This window comes from Sturnus vulgaris, chromosome 27, assembly GCF_052056855.1.
Source record: "Sturnus vulgaris isolate bStuVul1 chromosome 27, bStuVul1.hap1, whole genome shotgun sequence".
In the NCBI taxonomy this organism is placed as follows: Eukaryota; Metazoa; Chordata; class Aves; order Passeriformes; family Sturnidae; genus Sturnus; species Sturnus vulgaris.
In genome coordinates, this window is record NC_142269.1 from 3,898,923 (window position 1) to 3,917,293 (window position 18,371).

At 40.1% G+C, this 18,371-nt stretch overlaps 1 protein-coding gene across 2 annotated transcripts in view; it reads right to left on the reverse strand.

Moving 5' to 3' along the window:
• Positions 1–18,063, reverse strand: part of KPNB1 (karyopherin subunit beta 1) — a 47,274-nt gene extending 29,211 nt beyond the window's left edge. The window contains exons 1-8 of one of the 2 annotated variants that reach the window (XM_088179421.1): positions 17,964–18,062; positions 17,650–17,708; positions 14,248–14,430; positions 10,615–10,815; positions 7,800–7,952; positions 4,003–4,062; positions 3,785–3,874; positions 503–613 (exon numbers count right to left, since the gene is read on the reverse strand). In XM_088179421.1, the coding sequence (XP_088035547.1) occupies positions 503–613; positions 3,785–3,874; positions 4,003–4,062; positions 7,800–7,952; positions 10,615–10,815; positions 14,248–14,430; positions 17,650–17,708; positions 17,964–18,003 (897 nt within the window). In that variant the 5' untranslated portion in view covers positions 18,004–18,062. Of the gene's footprint in view, positions 1–502; positions 614–3,784; positions 3,875–4,002; positions 4,063–7,799; positions 7,953–10,614; positions 10,816–14,247; positions 14,431–17,649; positions 17,709–17,963 lie in introns of both variants that reach the window. The other variant, XM_088179419.1, reaches the window with a different exon arrangement.
• Positions 18,064–18,371: the final 308 nt, after the last annotated feature.

Consider the following 18,371-nt stretch of genomic DNA (forward strand, 5'->3'; position numbering starts at 1 on the left):
ATTTTCAGTCAGTATTTTTATGTATTTTTAGGCAGGATTTTCAGTGATTTTCAGGCAGGATTTTATGTATTTTCAGACATTATTTTCAGGAATTTCAGCCACTATTTTCAGGATTTTCAGGCAGGATTTTGGGGATTTTCAGGCAGGATTTTATGTATTTTCAGGCAGTATTTTTATGTATTTTGGGGAGGTTTTTCATGTATTTTAGGCATGTTTTTTATGTATTTCAGGGAGGTTTTTTCTGTATTTTAGGGATGTTTTCCATGTATTTCCAGGCAGTATTTTTATGGTATTTTAGGAAGTTTTTTATGTATTTTCAGGCAGTATTTTTATGCATTTCAGGGATGTTTTTTCTGTATTTCAGGGATGTTTTCCATGTATTTCCAGGCATTATTTTTATGCATTTCAGGGATGTTTTTTCTGTATTTCAGGGATGTTTTTTCTGTATTTTAGGGAGTTTTTTCTGTATTTCCAGGCAGGATTTGCAGTGTCCCAGCCCCACCTCCGAGGCCTCGATGGCCAGGTCCATCTCCTCGTCGCACACGTTGGACCAGAACTCGATGCCCTGCAGGGCGACCTCGTCAATGTCGGATTTCATGGCCTCGATGGTGATCTGGGAACAGGAAAATAATGAAAGAAATCAACGGGAAAGGCACGGAAAAGCTGCTGGAAATCGACCCAAAATCAATGGGAAATTTACAGAAAAAATCAAAAAAAAATTCAGAAAAAATCAGGTGAAAATCGACAAAAAAATGAAAAAAAAATCAGGAAAAAATCAATGAAAATTAACAATAAATCAGAAAACAACAGGTGAAAATTAACAATAAGTCAGAAAAAAACAGGTGAAAATCTAAAAAAAAAATCACACAAAATTCACAGAAAAGCAGCTGAAAATCTACAAAAAATAAAAAAAAAAAATCAGAAAAAAATCAGCTGAAAATCTACAAAAAAATCAACAGAAAAACTACAGAAAATATTTAAAAAATCAGAAAAAAATCAGGTGAAAATCTACAAAAAAATCAACAGAAAAATCAACAAAAAATAAAAAAAAAATCAGAAAAAAATCAGCTGAAAATCTACCAAAAACATGAAAAAAAAAAATCAGAAAAAAATCAGGTGAAAAATCTAAAAAAAAAAAAAATTAAAAAAAATCAACAAAAAATCAGCTGAAAATTTACAATAAATCAGAAAAAAATCAGCTGAAAATCTACAAAAAATCAACAGAAAATCAACAAAAAATAAAAAAAAATCAGAAAAAAATCAGCTGAAAATCTACCAAAAAAATCAATAGAAAATCTACCAAAAAAATGAAAAAAAAAATCAGAAAAAAATCAGGTGAAAATCTACAAAAAAAAATTAAAAAAAAAATCAACAAAAAATCAGCTGAAAATTAACAATAAATCAGAAAAAATCAGCTGAAAATTAACAATAAATCAGAAAAAATCAGCTGAAAATTAACAAAAAAAATCAACAGAAAATCTACAAAAAATAAAAAAAAATCACAAAAAAATCAGCTGAAAATCAACAATAAATCAGAAAAAATCAGCTGAAAATCTACAAAAAAATCACACAAAATTCACAGAAAAGCAGCTGAAAATCTACAAAAAATAAAAAAAACACAGAAAAAAATCAGCTGAAAATCTACAAAAAAATCAATGGGAAATTCACAGAAAAAATAAAAAAAAAAAATAAAAAAAAATCAGGTGAAAATCGACAAAAAAATGAAAAAAAATCAGGAAAAATCAAGTGAGAATTATCAATAAAGCATTAAAAAAATGAGCTTAAAATTAACAAAAAAGCATTAAAAAATCAGGTGAAAATTAACAATAAATCAGAAAAAATCAGCTGAAAATCTACAAAAAAATCAACAGAAAAACTACAGAAAATATTAAAAAAATCAGAAAAAAATCAGGTGAAAATTAACAATAAATCAGAAAGAATCAGCTGAAAATTAACAATAAATCAACAGAAAATCTACCAAAAAAATAAAAAAAAAATCAGAAAAAAATCAGGGGAAAATCTACAAAAAAATTTAAAAAAAAATCAGAAAAAAATCAGGTGAAAATCTACAAAACATAAAAAAAAAATCAGAAAAAATCAGCTGAAAATTAACAAAAAAATCAACAGAAAATCTACAAAAAATTAAAAAAAAATCACAAAAAAATCAGGTGAAAATTAACAATAAAGCATTAAAAAATCAGCTGAAAATTAACAATAAATCAACAGAAAATCTACCAAAAAAATAAAAAAAAAATCAGAAAAAAATCAGCTGAAAATCTACAAAAAATCAACAGAAAAATCAACAAAAAATAAAAAAAATCAGAAAAAAATCAGGTGAACATCTACCAAAAAAATGAAAAAAAATCAGAAAAAAATCAGGTGAAAATCTACAAAACATAAAAAAAAATCAGAAAAAATCAGCTGAAAATTAACAAAAAAATCAACAGAAAATCTACAAAAAATTAAAAAAAAAATCACAAAAAAATCAGGTGAAAATTAACAATAAATCAGAAAAAAATAAACTGAAAATCAACAAAAATAATCAACAAAAATCAACAAAAAAATCAGCAAAAAATAAAAAAAATCACCAAAAAATCATGAACAAATGAACAAAAATAACCACAAAAAATCAACAAAAAAACGAGAAATAAAAATACAAACGGGGGAAAATCAGAGAAATAAATGAAATAAATAAAATATAAATAGAGAAAAAACCCAGAAATAAATGTAATAAATGAAATACAAATAGAAGAAAAATCAGAGAAATAAACGAAATAAATAAAACATAGAGAAAAAAACCAGACAAATAAATGAAATAAATAAAAATATAAATAGAGAAAAAATCAGAGAAATAAATAAAATAAATAAAATATAAATAGGGAAAAATCAGACAAATAAATGTAATAAATAAAATATAAATAGAAGAAAAATCAGAGAAATAAATAAAATAAATAAAAATATAAATAGGGAAAAATCAGAGAAATAAATAAAATAAATAAAGATATAAATAGAGAAAAATCAGAGAAATAAATGTAATAAATAAAAATATGAATAGAGAAAAAAATAAATGAAATGAAATAAATAAAATACAAATAGAAGAAATATCAGAGAAATAAATGAAATAAATAAAAATATAAATAGAAGAAAAATCAGAGAAATAAATGAAATAAATAAAATATAAATAGAGAAAAAATCAGAGAAATAAATAAAATAAATAAAATACAAATAGAAGAAAAATCAGAGAAATAAATGAAATAAATAAAAATATAAATAGAGAAAAATCAGACAAATAAATGAAATAAATAAAATATAAATAGAGAAAAATCAGAGAAATAAATAAAATAAATAAAATATAAATAGACAAAAAACAGAGAAATAAATGAAATAAATAAAATACAAATGGAAGAAAAATCAGACAAATAAATGAAATAAATAAAATATAAATAGACAAAAAAACAGAAATAAATGAAATAAATAAAAATATAAATAGAGAAAAATCAGAGAAATAAATGAAATAAATAAAATACAAATGGGGGAAAACCAGAGAAATAAATGAAATAAATAAAATACAAAGAGAGAAAAATGAGAGAAATAAATGTAATAAATAAAAATATGAATAGAAAAAAAATCAGAGAAATAAATAAAATAAATAAAATATAAATAGAAAAAAAAATCAGAGAAATAAATAAAACATAAGAGAAAAAAAAAATCAGAGAAATACCCCAGCGACACAAAGGATAAAAAAAAAGAGAAATAATTGGAATTTCCTGCAATAAAAACTCACAGCAAAGAGGGCAGGGCCCATGTAGGTCTCCATGTATTGATAATAAAGGGACATGATCTTCACCAGGTTCTGCAGGGCAGCCACTCGAACCTGCAGCAGAAAATTTAAAAAAAAAAATCAAATTATTTTTGAATTTTTTAATGATTTTTTGGAAATATTTCATTGGTAAAAAAAAAAAAAAAAGGAATTTTTTTTTTTTTTTTTTTGGTGTCACTCACCCTGGTGTCTGGGCATTGTGTGGCTTCACACACGACCTGCATGATAAAGTGCCTTTCAGACTGGGGGGAAAAATAGAAATAAAAAGGAAATTATAAAGGGGTTTTTTAATTAAAAAAAGGGGTTTTGGGGGGTTTTTTTGGGGTTTTCTTACAAGATGGGAATGGGATTTAATGGGGTGAGGGGAGAAGTGGCTGATGGGAATGAGGATTATAGAGAAAATGGGAATAATTCTACTTAAAATGGGAATAATTCTACTAAAAATGGGAATATTTAGAGTTAAAAATGGGAATATTTAGAGTTAAAATAGGAATATTTCTTGTCATAATTCTACTCAAAAATGGGAATATTTCTAGTCCAAAATGGGAATATTTCCACTAAAAAATGGGAATAATTCTACTTAAAAATGGGAATAATTCTACTTAAAAATGGGAATATTTAGAGTTAAAAATGGGAATAATTCTACTTAAAATGGGAATATTTCCACTCAAAAATGGGAATATTTCTACTCAAAAATGGGAATATTTCCTTCCCAAAATGGGAATAATTCTACTCAAAAACAGGATTTTTTTCTCCTAAAATGGGAATATTTCCATCCCAAAACGGGAATTTTTTTCTTTCTTCTCCCAAAATGCAAATTTTTCCTTTCCCCAAAATGGGGATCCCAAATTTCCACCTCAAGGCTCTCCAAAATAAAGACACAGCAGAACTCCAGAATTAAAAAAAAAAACAGGGAAAAGGGGGAAAAAAGGGAAAAAAAGGGGGGAAAAAATAAGGAAAAAGGGAAAAGGGGGAAAAGGAAAAAAAGGGAGGAGAAGGGGGAAAAAAAAGGGGAGAAAAAAAAGTTGAAAAAGGGAAAAAAAAAAATTTAAAAAAGGAAAATAAAAGGGAATAAAAGGGAATAAAAGGGAATAAAAGGTCACTGCTCCCCTCCCCTGAAGATTCCCAGAATTCCAGGAAAATTCCAGAAAAATTTCAGGAAAATCTCAGGAAAATTCCAAGAAAACTCCGGGAAAATTTCAGGAAAATCCCATGAAAAATCCCAGGAAAAATTCAGGAAAATTCCAGAAAAATGCCAGGAAAATCGAAGGAAAACTCCAGGAAAATCCCAGAAATATCCAGGAAAATTCCAAGAAAATTCCAAGAAAATCCCAGGAAAATTCCAGGAAAATTCCAAGAAAATTCCAGGAAAAATCCAGAAAAATTCCAGGAAAATCGCAGGAAAATCCCAAGAAAATCCCAGGGAAACCCCAGGAAAATCCCGGGAAAATTCCAAGTAAATTCCGGGAAAATCCCAGGAAAAACCCAGAAAAATCCAGGGAAATTCCTAGAAAATTCCAAGAAGAAAATTTCAGGAAAATCCCATGAAGATCCCAGGAAAATCCCGGGAAAACTCCGCGACAACGCTGGGAAAATTCCACGAAAATTCCAGAAAAATCCAGGAAAATTCCAGTTAAATTCCAGAAAAATCCCGGGAAAATCCCAGGAAAAATCCAGGAAAGTGCCAGGAAAAATCCCAGAGAAATCCCACGAAAACTCCAGGAAAATTCAAAAAAAATCCAGGAAAAATCCCATGAAAATTCCAAGAAAATCCCAGAAAAACTCCAGGAAAATCCCAGGGAAACCCCAAGAAAATTCAAGTTAAATTCCAGGAAAATCCCAGGAAAATCCCAGGAAAAATCTAGGAAAAATCCAGGAAAATCCCAGGAAAACTCCAGAAAAATCCCACGAAAATTCCAAGAAAATCCCGGGAAAATCCCAGAAAAACTCCAGCAAAATCCCAGGGAAACCCCAGGAAAATTCAAGTTAAATTCCAGGAAAATCCCAGGAAAACTCCAGGAAAATCTCGGAAAAATCCCAAGAAAATCCCAGGAAAATTCCAAGAAAATCCCAGGAAAATTCCAGAAAAATCTCAGGAAAATCCCACGAAAATCCCAGAAAATCCCATGAAAATCCCAGAAAAATTCCAAGAAAATTCTGGGAAAATCCCAGGAAAAATCCAGAAAAATCCCATGAAAATTCCAGAAAAATCCAGCAAAATCCCAAGAAAATCCCAGAAAATCCCAAGGAAACTCCAAGAAAATCCCGGGAAAATCCTAGGAAAACTCCAGGAAAAGTCCAGGAAAACCCCAGAAACATTCCAGGAAAAATCCAGGAAAATTCCAGGAAAATCCCAAGAAAAATCCCAGAAAAATCCCACGAAAATCTCAGGAAAATTCCAAGAAAATCCCAGGAAAAATCCACGAAAATCCAGGAAAACTCCAGGAAAATCCCAGGGAAACCCCAGGAAAATACAAGTTAAATTCCAAGAAAATTCCAAGAAAATCTCGGAAAAATCCCAAGAAAATTCAAGTTAAATTCCAGGAAAATCCCAGGAAAATCCCACAAAAATTCCAGAAAAATCCAGGAAAATTCCAGTTAAATTCCAGGAAAATCCCAGGAAAACTCCAGAAAAATCCCACAAAAATTCCAGAAAAATTCCAGGAAAATTCCAGTTAAATTCCAGAAAAATCCAGGAAAAATCCCAGAAAAATCCCACGAAAATCGCACGAAAATTCCGGAAAAATCCCGGAAAAATCCACAAAAATCCCAAGAAAATCCCAAGAAAATCCCAAGAAAATCCCAAGAAAATCCCAAGAAAATCCCAGAGAATCCCAGAAAAGGCGCGTGCAGGTCTCAGCTCACTCTGGGATTTCTGCAGGAATTCTCAGCGTGGTGCATGAACGCTCATCACGGACCTGCACGGCCACTGCAGGGCAATTTTAGGGATTTTTTTGGGGGAATTTTTTGGGATTTTTTTGAAATTTTTTTTAAAATTTTTTGGGGAATTTTTGGGGATTTTTTGAGGAATTTTTTGGGATTTTTTGGGGATTTTTTTTGAGGAATTTTTGGGGAATTTTTTCAGCGTTATTTTGGATTTTTTGGGGAATTTTTTGGATTTTGGGGGATTTTTTTGGGATTTTGAGGGGGATTTTTTTTTATTTTTTTGGGATTTTTTTTTATTTTTGGGGGAATTTTTTTGGAATTTTTTTTGCCAATTTTGGGTGAATTTTTTGCCAATTTTGGGTGAATTTTTTGCCAATTTTTGGCGCTTTTTTTTGCCTTTTTTTTTTTTTTTGGCCAATTTTTTGCCAATTTTTTGTGACTTTTTTGCCAATTTTTGGGTCAATTTTTTGCCAATTTTTGGTGAATTCTTGGGGAATTTTTTGCCAATTTTTGTGAATTTTTGGTGAATTTTTTGCCAATTTTTGTGAACTTTTGGTGACTTTTTTGCCAATTTTTTGTGACTTTTTTGCCAATTTTGGGTGAACTTTTGGTGAATTTTTTCGAATTTTTTGTGAATTTTTGGTGAATTTTTTGCCAATTTTTGGTGAATTTTTTGCGATTTTTTTGCCGCTTTTTTTGCCATTTTTTGCCCTTTTTTTGCCAATTTTTTGTGAATTTTTGGTGAATTTGTTTGCCAATTTCTTGTGAATTTTTTTGCCAATTTTTTTGCCGATTTTTTTTGCCAATTTTTTGCTTTTTTTTTTTTTTGCCAATTTTTGGTGAATTTTTGGTGAATTTTTTGCTATTTTTTGCCATTTTTTTGCCGATTTTTTGCCAATCTTTTACTAATTTTTTGCCTTTTTTTTTGCCAATTTTCTACGATTTTTTGCCCTTTTTTACCATTTTTTTTTGCCGATTTTTTTCCCATTTTATCCCAATTTTTTTCCATTTTTCCCCCAAATTTTCCCCACTTTTCCCCAATTTTTTCCCAATTTTTCCCCAATTTTTTCCCATTTTTTCCCCCATTTCTCACCTCTTTGTCAAAGTTTGCTTTGGTGAACTCCAGGGAGTTGAGGAGAGCGTTGGTGGCTGCGAGCTTCACGTTGTTGCTGGGCTCCTCCTTCCTCATCCCCTGGATTATGGCAGTCAGGATTTCATTGGATTTGTCCTGGAGCTGCTCTGGATCCTAAAAAAAAAATTAAAAAAAAAAATAAAAAAAAAATTAAAAAAAAATTTAAAATATTCATAAAGTTATTCAAGATTTAAAGGGTTTTTTTCGTGTTTTCAAGCAGCAAAATCGACAGATAAAACGAATTTTTATATTTTTTTAAATTATTTTTGCTAAAATCTACAAATAAAAATTTTTAGGATAAGTCAGGAAAATTTTAGGATAAACCAAGAAATAATGAGGAAAAAAAAAAATAAATTCCTGCAGTTGCTGGGATGGGAAGGAAAAAACTGAGAATAAATTCCTCCAGAAATCCAAATTAAAAAAAAAAAAAACCAAATAAATCAAACAAACTCCAGGATTTGATTCCATTCATTAAAAGTTCAAAAATTTGATTTCCAAATAATTTCTGGATTTGGGCAGAGATTTTCAAGTGGGAAATTTTCCAAATTTTTTTTTTTTTCAGACACAGAAAAAAAAATTCACAGTGCCTGGACCTGCAAAAAAAAAAAAAAAAAAAAAAAAAAGGAACAAACCCTGCAGAATTCCAGGGATTTCTCACAACCAAATTTCCTTTTTTATTTTGTTTTTCTCCTCAGTGAAACCAATCCCTTGAAAATAAAATCCAAATAAAAAAAATCCAAATAAAAAATGCAAATAAAATCCAAATTAAAAAATGCAAATAAAATCCAAATTAAAAAATCCAAATAGAATCCAAATTAAAAAATCCAAATAAAAAATCCAAATTAAAAAATCCAAATAAAATCCAAATTTAAAAAATCACTCAAAAAGAGAAATATTCCCTCAAAAACAGAAATATTCCCTCAAAAACAGAAATATTCCCTCAAAAACAGAAATATTCCCTCATGGAAATTTCCCTCCAGGAAATTCAAATTATCCTGGAAATCTGGGAATTCTTAACGCTGGGAAAATCCAACCCCCAATAATCCAACCCTAAATCCAAGCCTAAACCCAAACTAAAATCCCAAAAAACTCAAAATTAAACCTAAAGTCCAACCCAAAAAAGTCCAACCCTAAACCAAATCCAACAAATCCAACCCAACAAAGGCAAAATCCAACAAACCCCAAACCCCCAAAATCCAACAAACCCCAAACCCCAAAACCCAAACCCCAAACCCCAAAAATCCAACCCTAAACCCAACAAACTCAAAACCAAACCAGAGTCCAATCCAAAAACCCAACCCAAAACCCAACGAGCCCAAAACCAACAACTCAAAACCCAACAACCCAAAAATCCAACAACCCAAAAATCCAACAAACTCAACCCAACAATCCCAAACCTCAAAAATTCAACAAACCCAAAAACCCAACCCAACAACCCAACCAAACAACCCCAAAACCCAACAAACCCAAAAATCCAACCAACCCAAAATCCAACAAACTCAACCCAACAAGCCCCAAAGTCAACAACTCAAAAACCCAACAAACCCCAAAATCCAACAAACCCGACACCAAACAAACCCAACCCAACCAAACAAACCCAAAATCCAACAAACCCAAAAATCCAACAGCTCAAAAATCCAACAACCCCAAAACCCAACAAACCCAACCCAACAACCCAAAAATCCAACAAACAAACCCAACCCAACCCAACAAACCCAAAACCCAACAAGCTCAAAACCCAACAAACTCAACCCACCCCAATAAACCCAAAGAGCTCAACCCAACCAACTCAACCAAACAACCCCAAAACCCAACAAGCCCGACCCAACAACCTAAAAATCCAACAACCCAGAAATCCAACAAGCCCAACCCAACAAACTCAACGCAATCCAACAAACCCAACCAGCCCAAACCCAAACAAACTCAAAACCCAACAAACTCAAAACCCAACAAACCCAAAACCCAACAAGTCAAAAATCCAACAAACCCAAAACCCAACAAACCCAACCCACCAAACTCAAAAACCCAACAAACTCAAAACCCAACAAACTCAACCCACCCCAATAAACCCAATCAGCTCAACCCAACCAACTCAACCCAATCCAACAAACCCAACAAGCCCAAAACCCAACCAACTCAACCCAACCAACTCAACCCCCAACCAACTCAACCCAACCAACTCAACCCAACCAACTCAACCCAACCAACTCAACCCAACCAACTCAACCCCCAACCAACTCAACCCAACCAACTCAACCCAACCAACTCAACCCAACCAACTCAACCCAACCAACTCAACCCAACCAACTCAACCCCCAACCAACTCAACCCAACCAACTCAACCCCCAACCAACTCAACCCCCACCAAACTCAACCCCCAACAAACTCAACCCCCACCAAACTCAACCCCCAACAAACTCAACCCCCAACCAACTCAACCCCCAACCAACTCAACCCCCACCAAACTCAACCCCCAACAAACTCAACCCCCACCAAACTCAACCCCCAACAAACTCAACCCCCAACAAACTCAACCCCCAACCAACTCAAGCCACCAAACTCAACCCCCAACAAACTCAACCAGCTCAACCTAACCCAATAAACCCAACCCAACAAACTCAACCCACCCCAATAAACCCAACAAACTCAACCAAACAAACCCAACCCATCCCGATCCGGGATATCCTAAACCCCGCGTCGTTATTATTTATTTTCTTTTGAATTTTTTTTTTTTTTTTTTTAACCCCGTTCCCCGAGCCCTCCCCGGCGCACTCACGATGTCCTGGCAGATGTAACCGATGGCCTCGAGCGTGGACTCCTTCATGTGCTCGGTGCTGTGCTGGTTGGTGACGTTGGCCACCAGCTGTGGGATCAGCTCCGGCCATTGGTTCATGGGGATCTCGGCGCACGCGATGCCGGCCACGCACTGCGACGCCGAGCTGGGCCGGTACGTCTCGGTGCCCAGGGTCTGCAGCACCTGGCAGAGGGACAAAAAAAAAAAAAAAAAAAAATTAAAAAAAAAAAAAAATCCCAAATCCTTCATCTCGTGCCGCGAACGGCTCGGATTGTACCGGGAAAATTGCTGGTGGGGATGGGGAGGTTCCAGCTTGTGGTTAAAAAAAAAAAAAATGGTTAAAAATTGGAGAAATGGAGGTTAAATTCGGCCCAAAAGTGTGAATTTTTAATGCTGGAATAATCTGGGTGGTTTTGGTGTGCAGTGGGATTGATCAGGAGGATTTGTGGTGGTGGAATTTGAGAATTTTTCCTTAAAAAAATGGAGGGAGAAAAATCCCTCCCTGATTTTTTCAGCTTTTCCTGTTACACACCAAGAAAATTTTTCAGTTTTTTTTCAATTTTTCAATTTTTTTTCAGAAAATAAAGCAGTCAATTTTCATTTTTCCTTCATTTTCAGTTATACACCAATAACACTTTTAAAAAACTGAGATTTTTACAGCATTTCCCAGCCATTCCAAGAACTTTTTTTTTTTTAAAAGAGGGATGGACTTTCATTTTTCCATCATTTGTAGTTATACACCAATAACACTTCCTTTAAAAAATACAGGGATTTTTTTTTTCAGCATTTCCCAGTCATTCACCAATAAAATTCTTTTTTAAAAACAGAGGGAGTGATTTGCATTTTTCCATCATTTTTAGGTGGACACCAACAACTTTCTCTAAAAAATGGAAGGACATGGGATGAGTTTTTTCAGAATTCCCAGTTATAAACCAATAACTAAAAAAAAACAATAGAAATGCTTTTTTTTTTTACCATTGCCACTTGAACACCAATAATATTTTCTATAAAAAAATGAAAAGAGGGATTTGCATTTTCTCTCTATTTTTGATTGTTCACCAATAAAAATTTCTTTAAAAAACAAAGAAATGGGGATTCATTTTTTCAGCATTTCCAGCTCCACACCAACAACATTTCCTCTAAAAACTGCAGGGAGTGGGATGAATTTTATCAGCATTTCCAGTTGCACATTTTCATTTTCCAAGTTTCCACCTCAATGTTGTATTTTTGATTTTGAAAACATCAACAAATCGTTGGATTTCAATGCACCAGGAGAGTTCCTGATCCCAGTAAAATTCCATGGAAATAAAAGGATCAAAGGTGCTCCATCATCTCTCACCCAAATTTATCCCTCTGGTGTGGCTGCCCCTGGATCCCTGCAATGTCCAAGGCCAGCCTGGATTGGGTTGGGAGCACCCTGGGATAAGGGAAAATTGGGAATGGATGGAATTTCCAAGTTCTCCCAATCCAAATAATTCAGGGATTATAGAGATTCTATTAACACACACACACAGAAAAAAAAATAAAAATAAAAGCTCAGGGGGCTGAGCTGAATCAATCACAGAGCGCTGCACAAATCCCAGCACCGCTTTTTGCTCCCATCAGCCAGAAAAAAAAAAAAAAAAAAAAAAAAAAAAAAGAACCAAACAAAACAAAAACCACTGAGCCACCACTTCTGTCTGTGCAGGCTCTGAACTCCAACTGGCACAGGACACAAAAGGATCCTCGGGAAAACACCCCAATTTTTGCCTGATTTTCTATCTGGAATTTGCAATTTTTTTCCCAATTTTCCACCCTTCAATCTTCCTTGGACTCCTGTGGATGTTGTTCAGCCCCAGAGCGTTTCCAAGGTGTTGATGGGGATTGGAGAGCACTTGGGGAAGCTCTTCCTCAGAAAAGGAAGGAAAAAATCTTCCTCAAAAAGCATTTCCTGAAAAACCAAGCTGAGCCACAGAATTCTGGAATGGTTTGGGTGGGAAGGGAGCTCAAATCCCATCCAGGAAGATTTTCCCCCATCCCAGCCTGGCCTGGGACACTCCCAGGGATCCAGGGGCAGCCACGGCTGCTCTGGGAAATCCCTGCAGGGTTTTTAGAGCCTCACTGGGAAAACTTCTTCCTTTTTGAGCTCATCTCCAATCAATCCTCTCCCACTTTCAAACCATCCTCCCCTGTCCTACTGCAACGTTCCATAAATCCCAGAAAATCCTGAGCTGGAAGGGACCCACAGGGATCACCCAGCCCAGCTCCCATCCCTGCAGGACACCCCAAAATCCCACCCTGGGCAGCCCTGGCAGCGCTGCCCAAACATTCCCGGAGCTCTCAGAGGTTTGGGATCAGGATCATCCCATGGGGAGCTGCTCCACAGCCCAAAAACCCTCTGGGGGAAACCCCAAAATCCAAATCAAACTCCAACCCCAAACTCCTGGAGCTCTCAGAGGTTTGGGATCAGGATCATCCCATGGGGAGTTGTCCCAGTGCTTCAACATCCTCTGGGGGAAACCCCAAAATCCAACTCAAACTCCAACCCAAATATCCATCCCAAAACTCCTGGAGCTCTCAGAGGTCTGGGATCACAACCCCTCCACAGGGAACTGTCCCAGTGCCCAAAAATCTTCTGGAGGAAACCCCAAAACCCAACTCAAAATCCAACCCTGGAGCTCAGGCAGCTTTGGGATCGCAACCATTCCATGGGGAGCTGCTCCAGAGCCCAACAACACTCTGGGGGAAACCCTAAAATTCAAATCAAACTCCAACCCCAAACTCCTGGGGCTCTCAGAGGTTTGGGACCAGGATCATTCCACAGGGAACTGTCCCAGTGCCCAAAATTCTTCTGGAGGAAACCCCAAAATCCAACTCAAACTCCAATCCAAATATCCAACCCCAAAGTCCTGGAGCTCTCAGAGGTTTGGGATCACAACCATTCCATGGGGAACTGTCCCAGTGCTCAAACACCCTCTGGAGGAAACCCCAAAATCCAATTTAAACTCCAACCCAACAAACTCAATCCATAACTCAATAAATCCAACCCCAAACTCCAGCAGCTCTGAGAGTTCTGGGATCACAACCATTCCATGGGGAGCTGCCCCAGTGCCCAAAAACCCTCTGGGGGAAACCCCAAAACCCAACTCAAACTCCAACCCAACAAATCCAACCCATAATATCCGTAATTCAGTAAATCTAATCCCAAACTCCTGGAGCTCTCAGAGGTTTGGGATCAGGATCATTCCATGGGGAGCTGTCCCAGTGCTCAAACACCCTCTGGAGGAAACCCCAAAATCCAATTTAAACTCCAACTCAACAAACTCACTCCAACCCAACAAACCCAACCCATAACATCCAAAACTCAATAAATCCAACCCCAAAACTCCAGGAGCCCTGAGAGTTCTGGGATCACAACCATCCCATGGGGAGCAATCCCAGCACCCAACCCACCTCTTCAGGAAGATCTTTCTCCAAATCCCACCCCAAAACTCCCCAGGCACGAAATCAACTCCCGGCGTCGTCTACGACAAAACTTTTTAAACCGGACCAAATCCCTCGCTGACCCCTTCTCAAAATGAGGAAAAAAAAAAAAAAAAAAAGTGGGAAAAAAGGAAACAAAAGGCAAGGACTCACAAAGTTCTTGACCTCCCTGCGGGCGTTGGCGTCGATGGCGAGCCATCTCTGCTGGTACTGGGCCTTGATGTCGGGATCCTTGGAGGTCAGCGAGTTCTTGATCTGCAGCCCCGCGGCCACGCGCGCCACCTGGCTGTTCCCGGGGTTGGCCAGCACTTTGGACAGTTCCACCAGGAAAGTTGGCTGTGAAAACAACGGGATCAGACCCCCCCCCCCACCCTAGACACCCCAAAAATCTCCCCTGGTCACCCTCACAAAGCCACCCCCCCCCCGGAGCTAGGCCCAGATTAAGGGTTAAGCTCCTCACAAGAAGCGCCGGAAGCTCCGATGAGATTTTTTTTTTTAAGAGCTGACACTGAAGCACAGTTACCTTCCCTGCCCTGAGAATTTCTTTAAATAAATGGATTTATGGGGTTAAAAACAAAAAACAAACAAAAAAAAAAAAGAGTTTTCTGGGTGGGAATTTAGTGTGGAAAAGGAGGAATTCCCTGTTTGTTGTTGCGGTGGTTCCACACACGAACTGGGATTGGTGAAATCTGGAATCTCTGATTTGTGACACTCTGAACTCTCTGCTGATCAAAAGGATGACTGACCCCCAAAAATCATCATTAACTCCCCAAAATGATGATGATTGACCCCCCCAAATCATCACAAACCCCCCAAAATCATGATGAACCCATCAAAATCATCACAAACCCTTCAAAATCATCATAAACCCCCCCAAAATCATCATAAACCCTTCAAAATCATCACAAACCCTTCAAAATCATCATAAACCCCCCCAAAAAACCACCTGAGTGCACACAAAACCCCCTGGCATTGCTGCCACCCCCTCTGCTAAAACCTTTCCTTTTAAACCTTTTTTTCTTTCAAACATTTCTTAATTTCTTCACATTTCAGAGGTTTCTCTGAAGTTAAGTCTGAGCAGGGAAGTTTTATTTTTCCTGAATATTTTTCCTCAAAAGCTTTTTGCCTGCCCAGAAAATCCTTCCTAGGAAACAGTGGGAGCAGATGCATCCCTTCCCAAACCTTTTTACACCGAGCAGAAATGTGATTTTCCTAAAAATCTTCAACTTTTTTTACAATAAACCCATTTCTAGAATCACTTAAGAAATCTTAAAATACAATTTTTTTTAAAAATTCCTTAATCTTAAAAGATTTTGGGAAACCAAAAACGCATTTTTCAAACTAACCCAACATTCAGAAGTTCAACAAACAACTCCAGTGCCTTGAACTCCACGTTTTCAATGCCCAAGCCAAGCTTTTGAAATAAAATCCATTTTAGTTGTTCCATCCCCAACTCTTCAACGTTTAAACTGCAGAATTTGGGGTCAAAAAATGGGGGAAAACTTAAAGGGATGGGTGTGAGGCTTTAGAAATAGACTCAGTTTAATGCAACAGAATAAATCCTACAAGCAGAACCCACCAAATTTTAAACAAAAACAAATTTTAAACTCTGATTTTATTACGAGTGAGGAGCCAGCCAGAATCAGTTCACAGGACAAGCCAGAAGTGTTGCTGCCACCTTGGACAAGAAAACTCCTGAAATTCACAGGTGGAGGAAACCTTTGGGTTTCTCACCCATAAATTAGCAGGGAAAATTTGCATTTTTGTGAGGTTTTGGGGGTTAAATTCAGCTTTAAAAAATGAGCAGCATCACATGGAAGCTCCCAGACTCGAGAGAGAAAGCCAAGGCAGATGTGCCTGAGCTGGCTCCCACCTGCAGAGGTGTCAGGGAACAGCTCAGGTAGAAAGGGAGAAATTAGCTAAAAGGGAAAAATTAATTAGCTAAAAGGGAGAAATTAGGGGTGGAGAGGAGGAGGAGGAAGGGGGATGAGGAAGAGCAGGAGGCTCCATCAGGGAACTGGGAGATGCTCCAGATGCTCTTCCCACCCATCCCGTGCTGGGGACAGGCCTGGATTCCACATCCTCATCCTCCTGCTTCATCCCCACCCTCATCCTCCTCCAGGACTCGGCCCTTTCCCACACAAATCCTCAGTGCCAGCCCAAGCTCTGCTCTCAGCCAGTCCTGCCTCTCACAAAGCAAAGGAAAAAATGAAAGCTCGGAGCAATCCCACAAGGCAAAGAGGACAAAACGAAAGTTTGGAAAATGAAAACCCACATCTGCCCCGGCTCCTCCCAACACCTGGAAATCAGGACCACGAGCAGCTCCTGCCCATCACCCCGAAATCCCTCACTCCACACAGCCCTGCCACTCCAGGCTCAACTGGAGGCTCCTGACACTCCAGCAGCACCAATCCAGAGGATTTTTCACTCCAAACCGAGGTTCAGCACAAAGGCTGCATCAACGCCGCTGCCGAGGGGGCTTCACACTCCCTCCAACAGCAGCAGAAACGCAGAACCCCTGTGGCTTTCCCAGCTCACAGCAGGCCCGGGGAGGGAACCGCTGCTGGGGTGACAGGTGACACTTTTGGGGGTGATAACGGCGGTGTGACAAGGACAGCACCGAGACACCGGGGCCCAGCATCCCCCAGTGCTCCCCAGCCCTGCAAGGAGCAGCCAGAGCTGCAGCCCCACACCTTGACTAAGCAAAAACCTTCTCCAGCACCACCAGCAGCAAATCCCCCTCTCCAGCACAGCGATACACCCAGGAGTTTGGGCTTTTTTCGCCCCTATTTCTTTCCTTTTTTCCAGATTTCTTTTCCTCCTCACATTTTTTAAAGTCACCGCAGATGCAACTCCCCCTGCCCAGCCGAGCCTCCCTCCCCCACCGGAGGCCCCCGAGCTCCTCCCCAGGCTCCCGAAGCTCCGATCCCGCCCGGGCTGGGGTCTCGAGGGGATGCGGCGGTCAGCAGGACCGGACAGGGGTCCCGAGGGTACCAGAACCGGGCAGCAGGACTGGGCGGGGGTCCCACGGGCGGCAGGACCGGGCACTAAAACCGGGCAGCAGGACTGGGCAGGGACTCCGCGGACAGCGGGCCTGGGAGAGGGTCCCGTAAGGACCGGGCGCTAGAACCGGCCGGGGGTCCCGCGGAGGGCGGGAGCGGGCAGAGGGACTGGGCGGGGGTCGGGCGGGCACTGGGGCCTAGCAGGGCTCTCGCGGGGGCTGGAAGCGGCCGGCGGGGCCGGGCCGGGGTCCCCGAGGGCAGCCGGGCTTTAGGACCGGGCGGCGCCCGGGGCCGCGATGGCCGCGGTGGCCGCACATGGCCCGCGGCCGCTCCCGCACCGGCCCCGCCCCCCGGCCCGGCGCCGCGCGCTGATTGGCTGCCGAGCCCGCAGGGCGCGCTGTGATTGGCCCGCGCGGCCGCCGGGCGCGGGCAGGGGCGGCAGCGGCCATGGCGGCCGGGCCGGGCCGGGCCGAGCCGGGCGGGGCGGGGGAGGCCGCGGAGCGCTCGGGGCAGCGCCGGCCCCGCCACCCCCGGGGCCGCGCCGAGCGCTCACCAGGTTCTCGATGGCCGCCTGCTCCAGGAACTTCTGCGCCGCCTCGAGCTCCGAGCAGTCTGCGGAGGGGGAAACCGGCGTCAGCCGCGGCCCAACCGCCCGGGCCCTCAGGCTCCGAGCGCGCTCCTCACCGTGCCCAGGAGCCTCCCCGCCGCCACGGTTCCCGCCTGCCCCGCGGCCTCTCCCGCCGCCCACGCCCTCCCCGGGGCTGCGGGCGCCGCCTCGGCCGCCCCGCGGGTTGCGCGGCCTCCGCCCCGCCCGGCCCCGCCGGGCCTGCCCGCCCCGGCGCCCTCAGCCCTCAGCCCGCGCCCTACCCGGCGAGACCGTCTTCTCTAGGATGGTGATGAGCTCCATGGCGGCGGCGTGGCGGCTCCGGCGCCGGCGGGAGGAGGAGGAGGAGGAGGAGGGGAAGGGGAGGGGGGGGGAAGCGGGGCGGGCCGGAGGAGGGGAGGGAGGGGAAGGGCGGAAAGTCGGGGCCTGCCCCGCGGAGGCGGCGGGCGGAGGCCGGGGCGGGGGTGGTGGTAGTAGTAGCTCCCGGTGCGGCTTCGGGGCGGTGGCGGGAGATTATTGAGAAAAAAAAAAAAAAAAAAAAAAAAAAAAAAAAAAAAGAAGAAGAAGGAAAAAAAAAAAAAGGGAAAAAAAAAAAAAAAAAGAAGGGGCCGCGCGAGCGGGGAGGCGGCGGCGCGCGCGCGCACCGGGCGGCGGAGGGATACGCCAGGAGG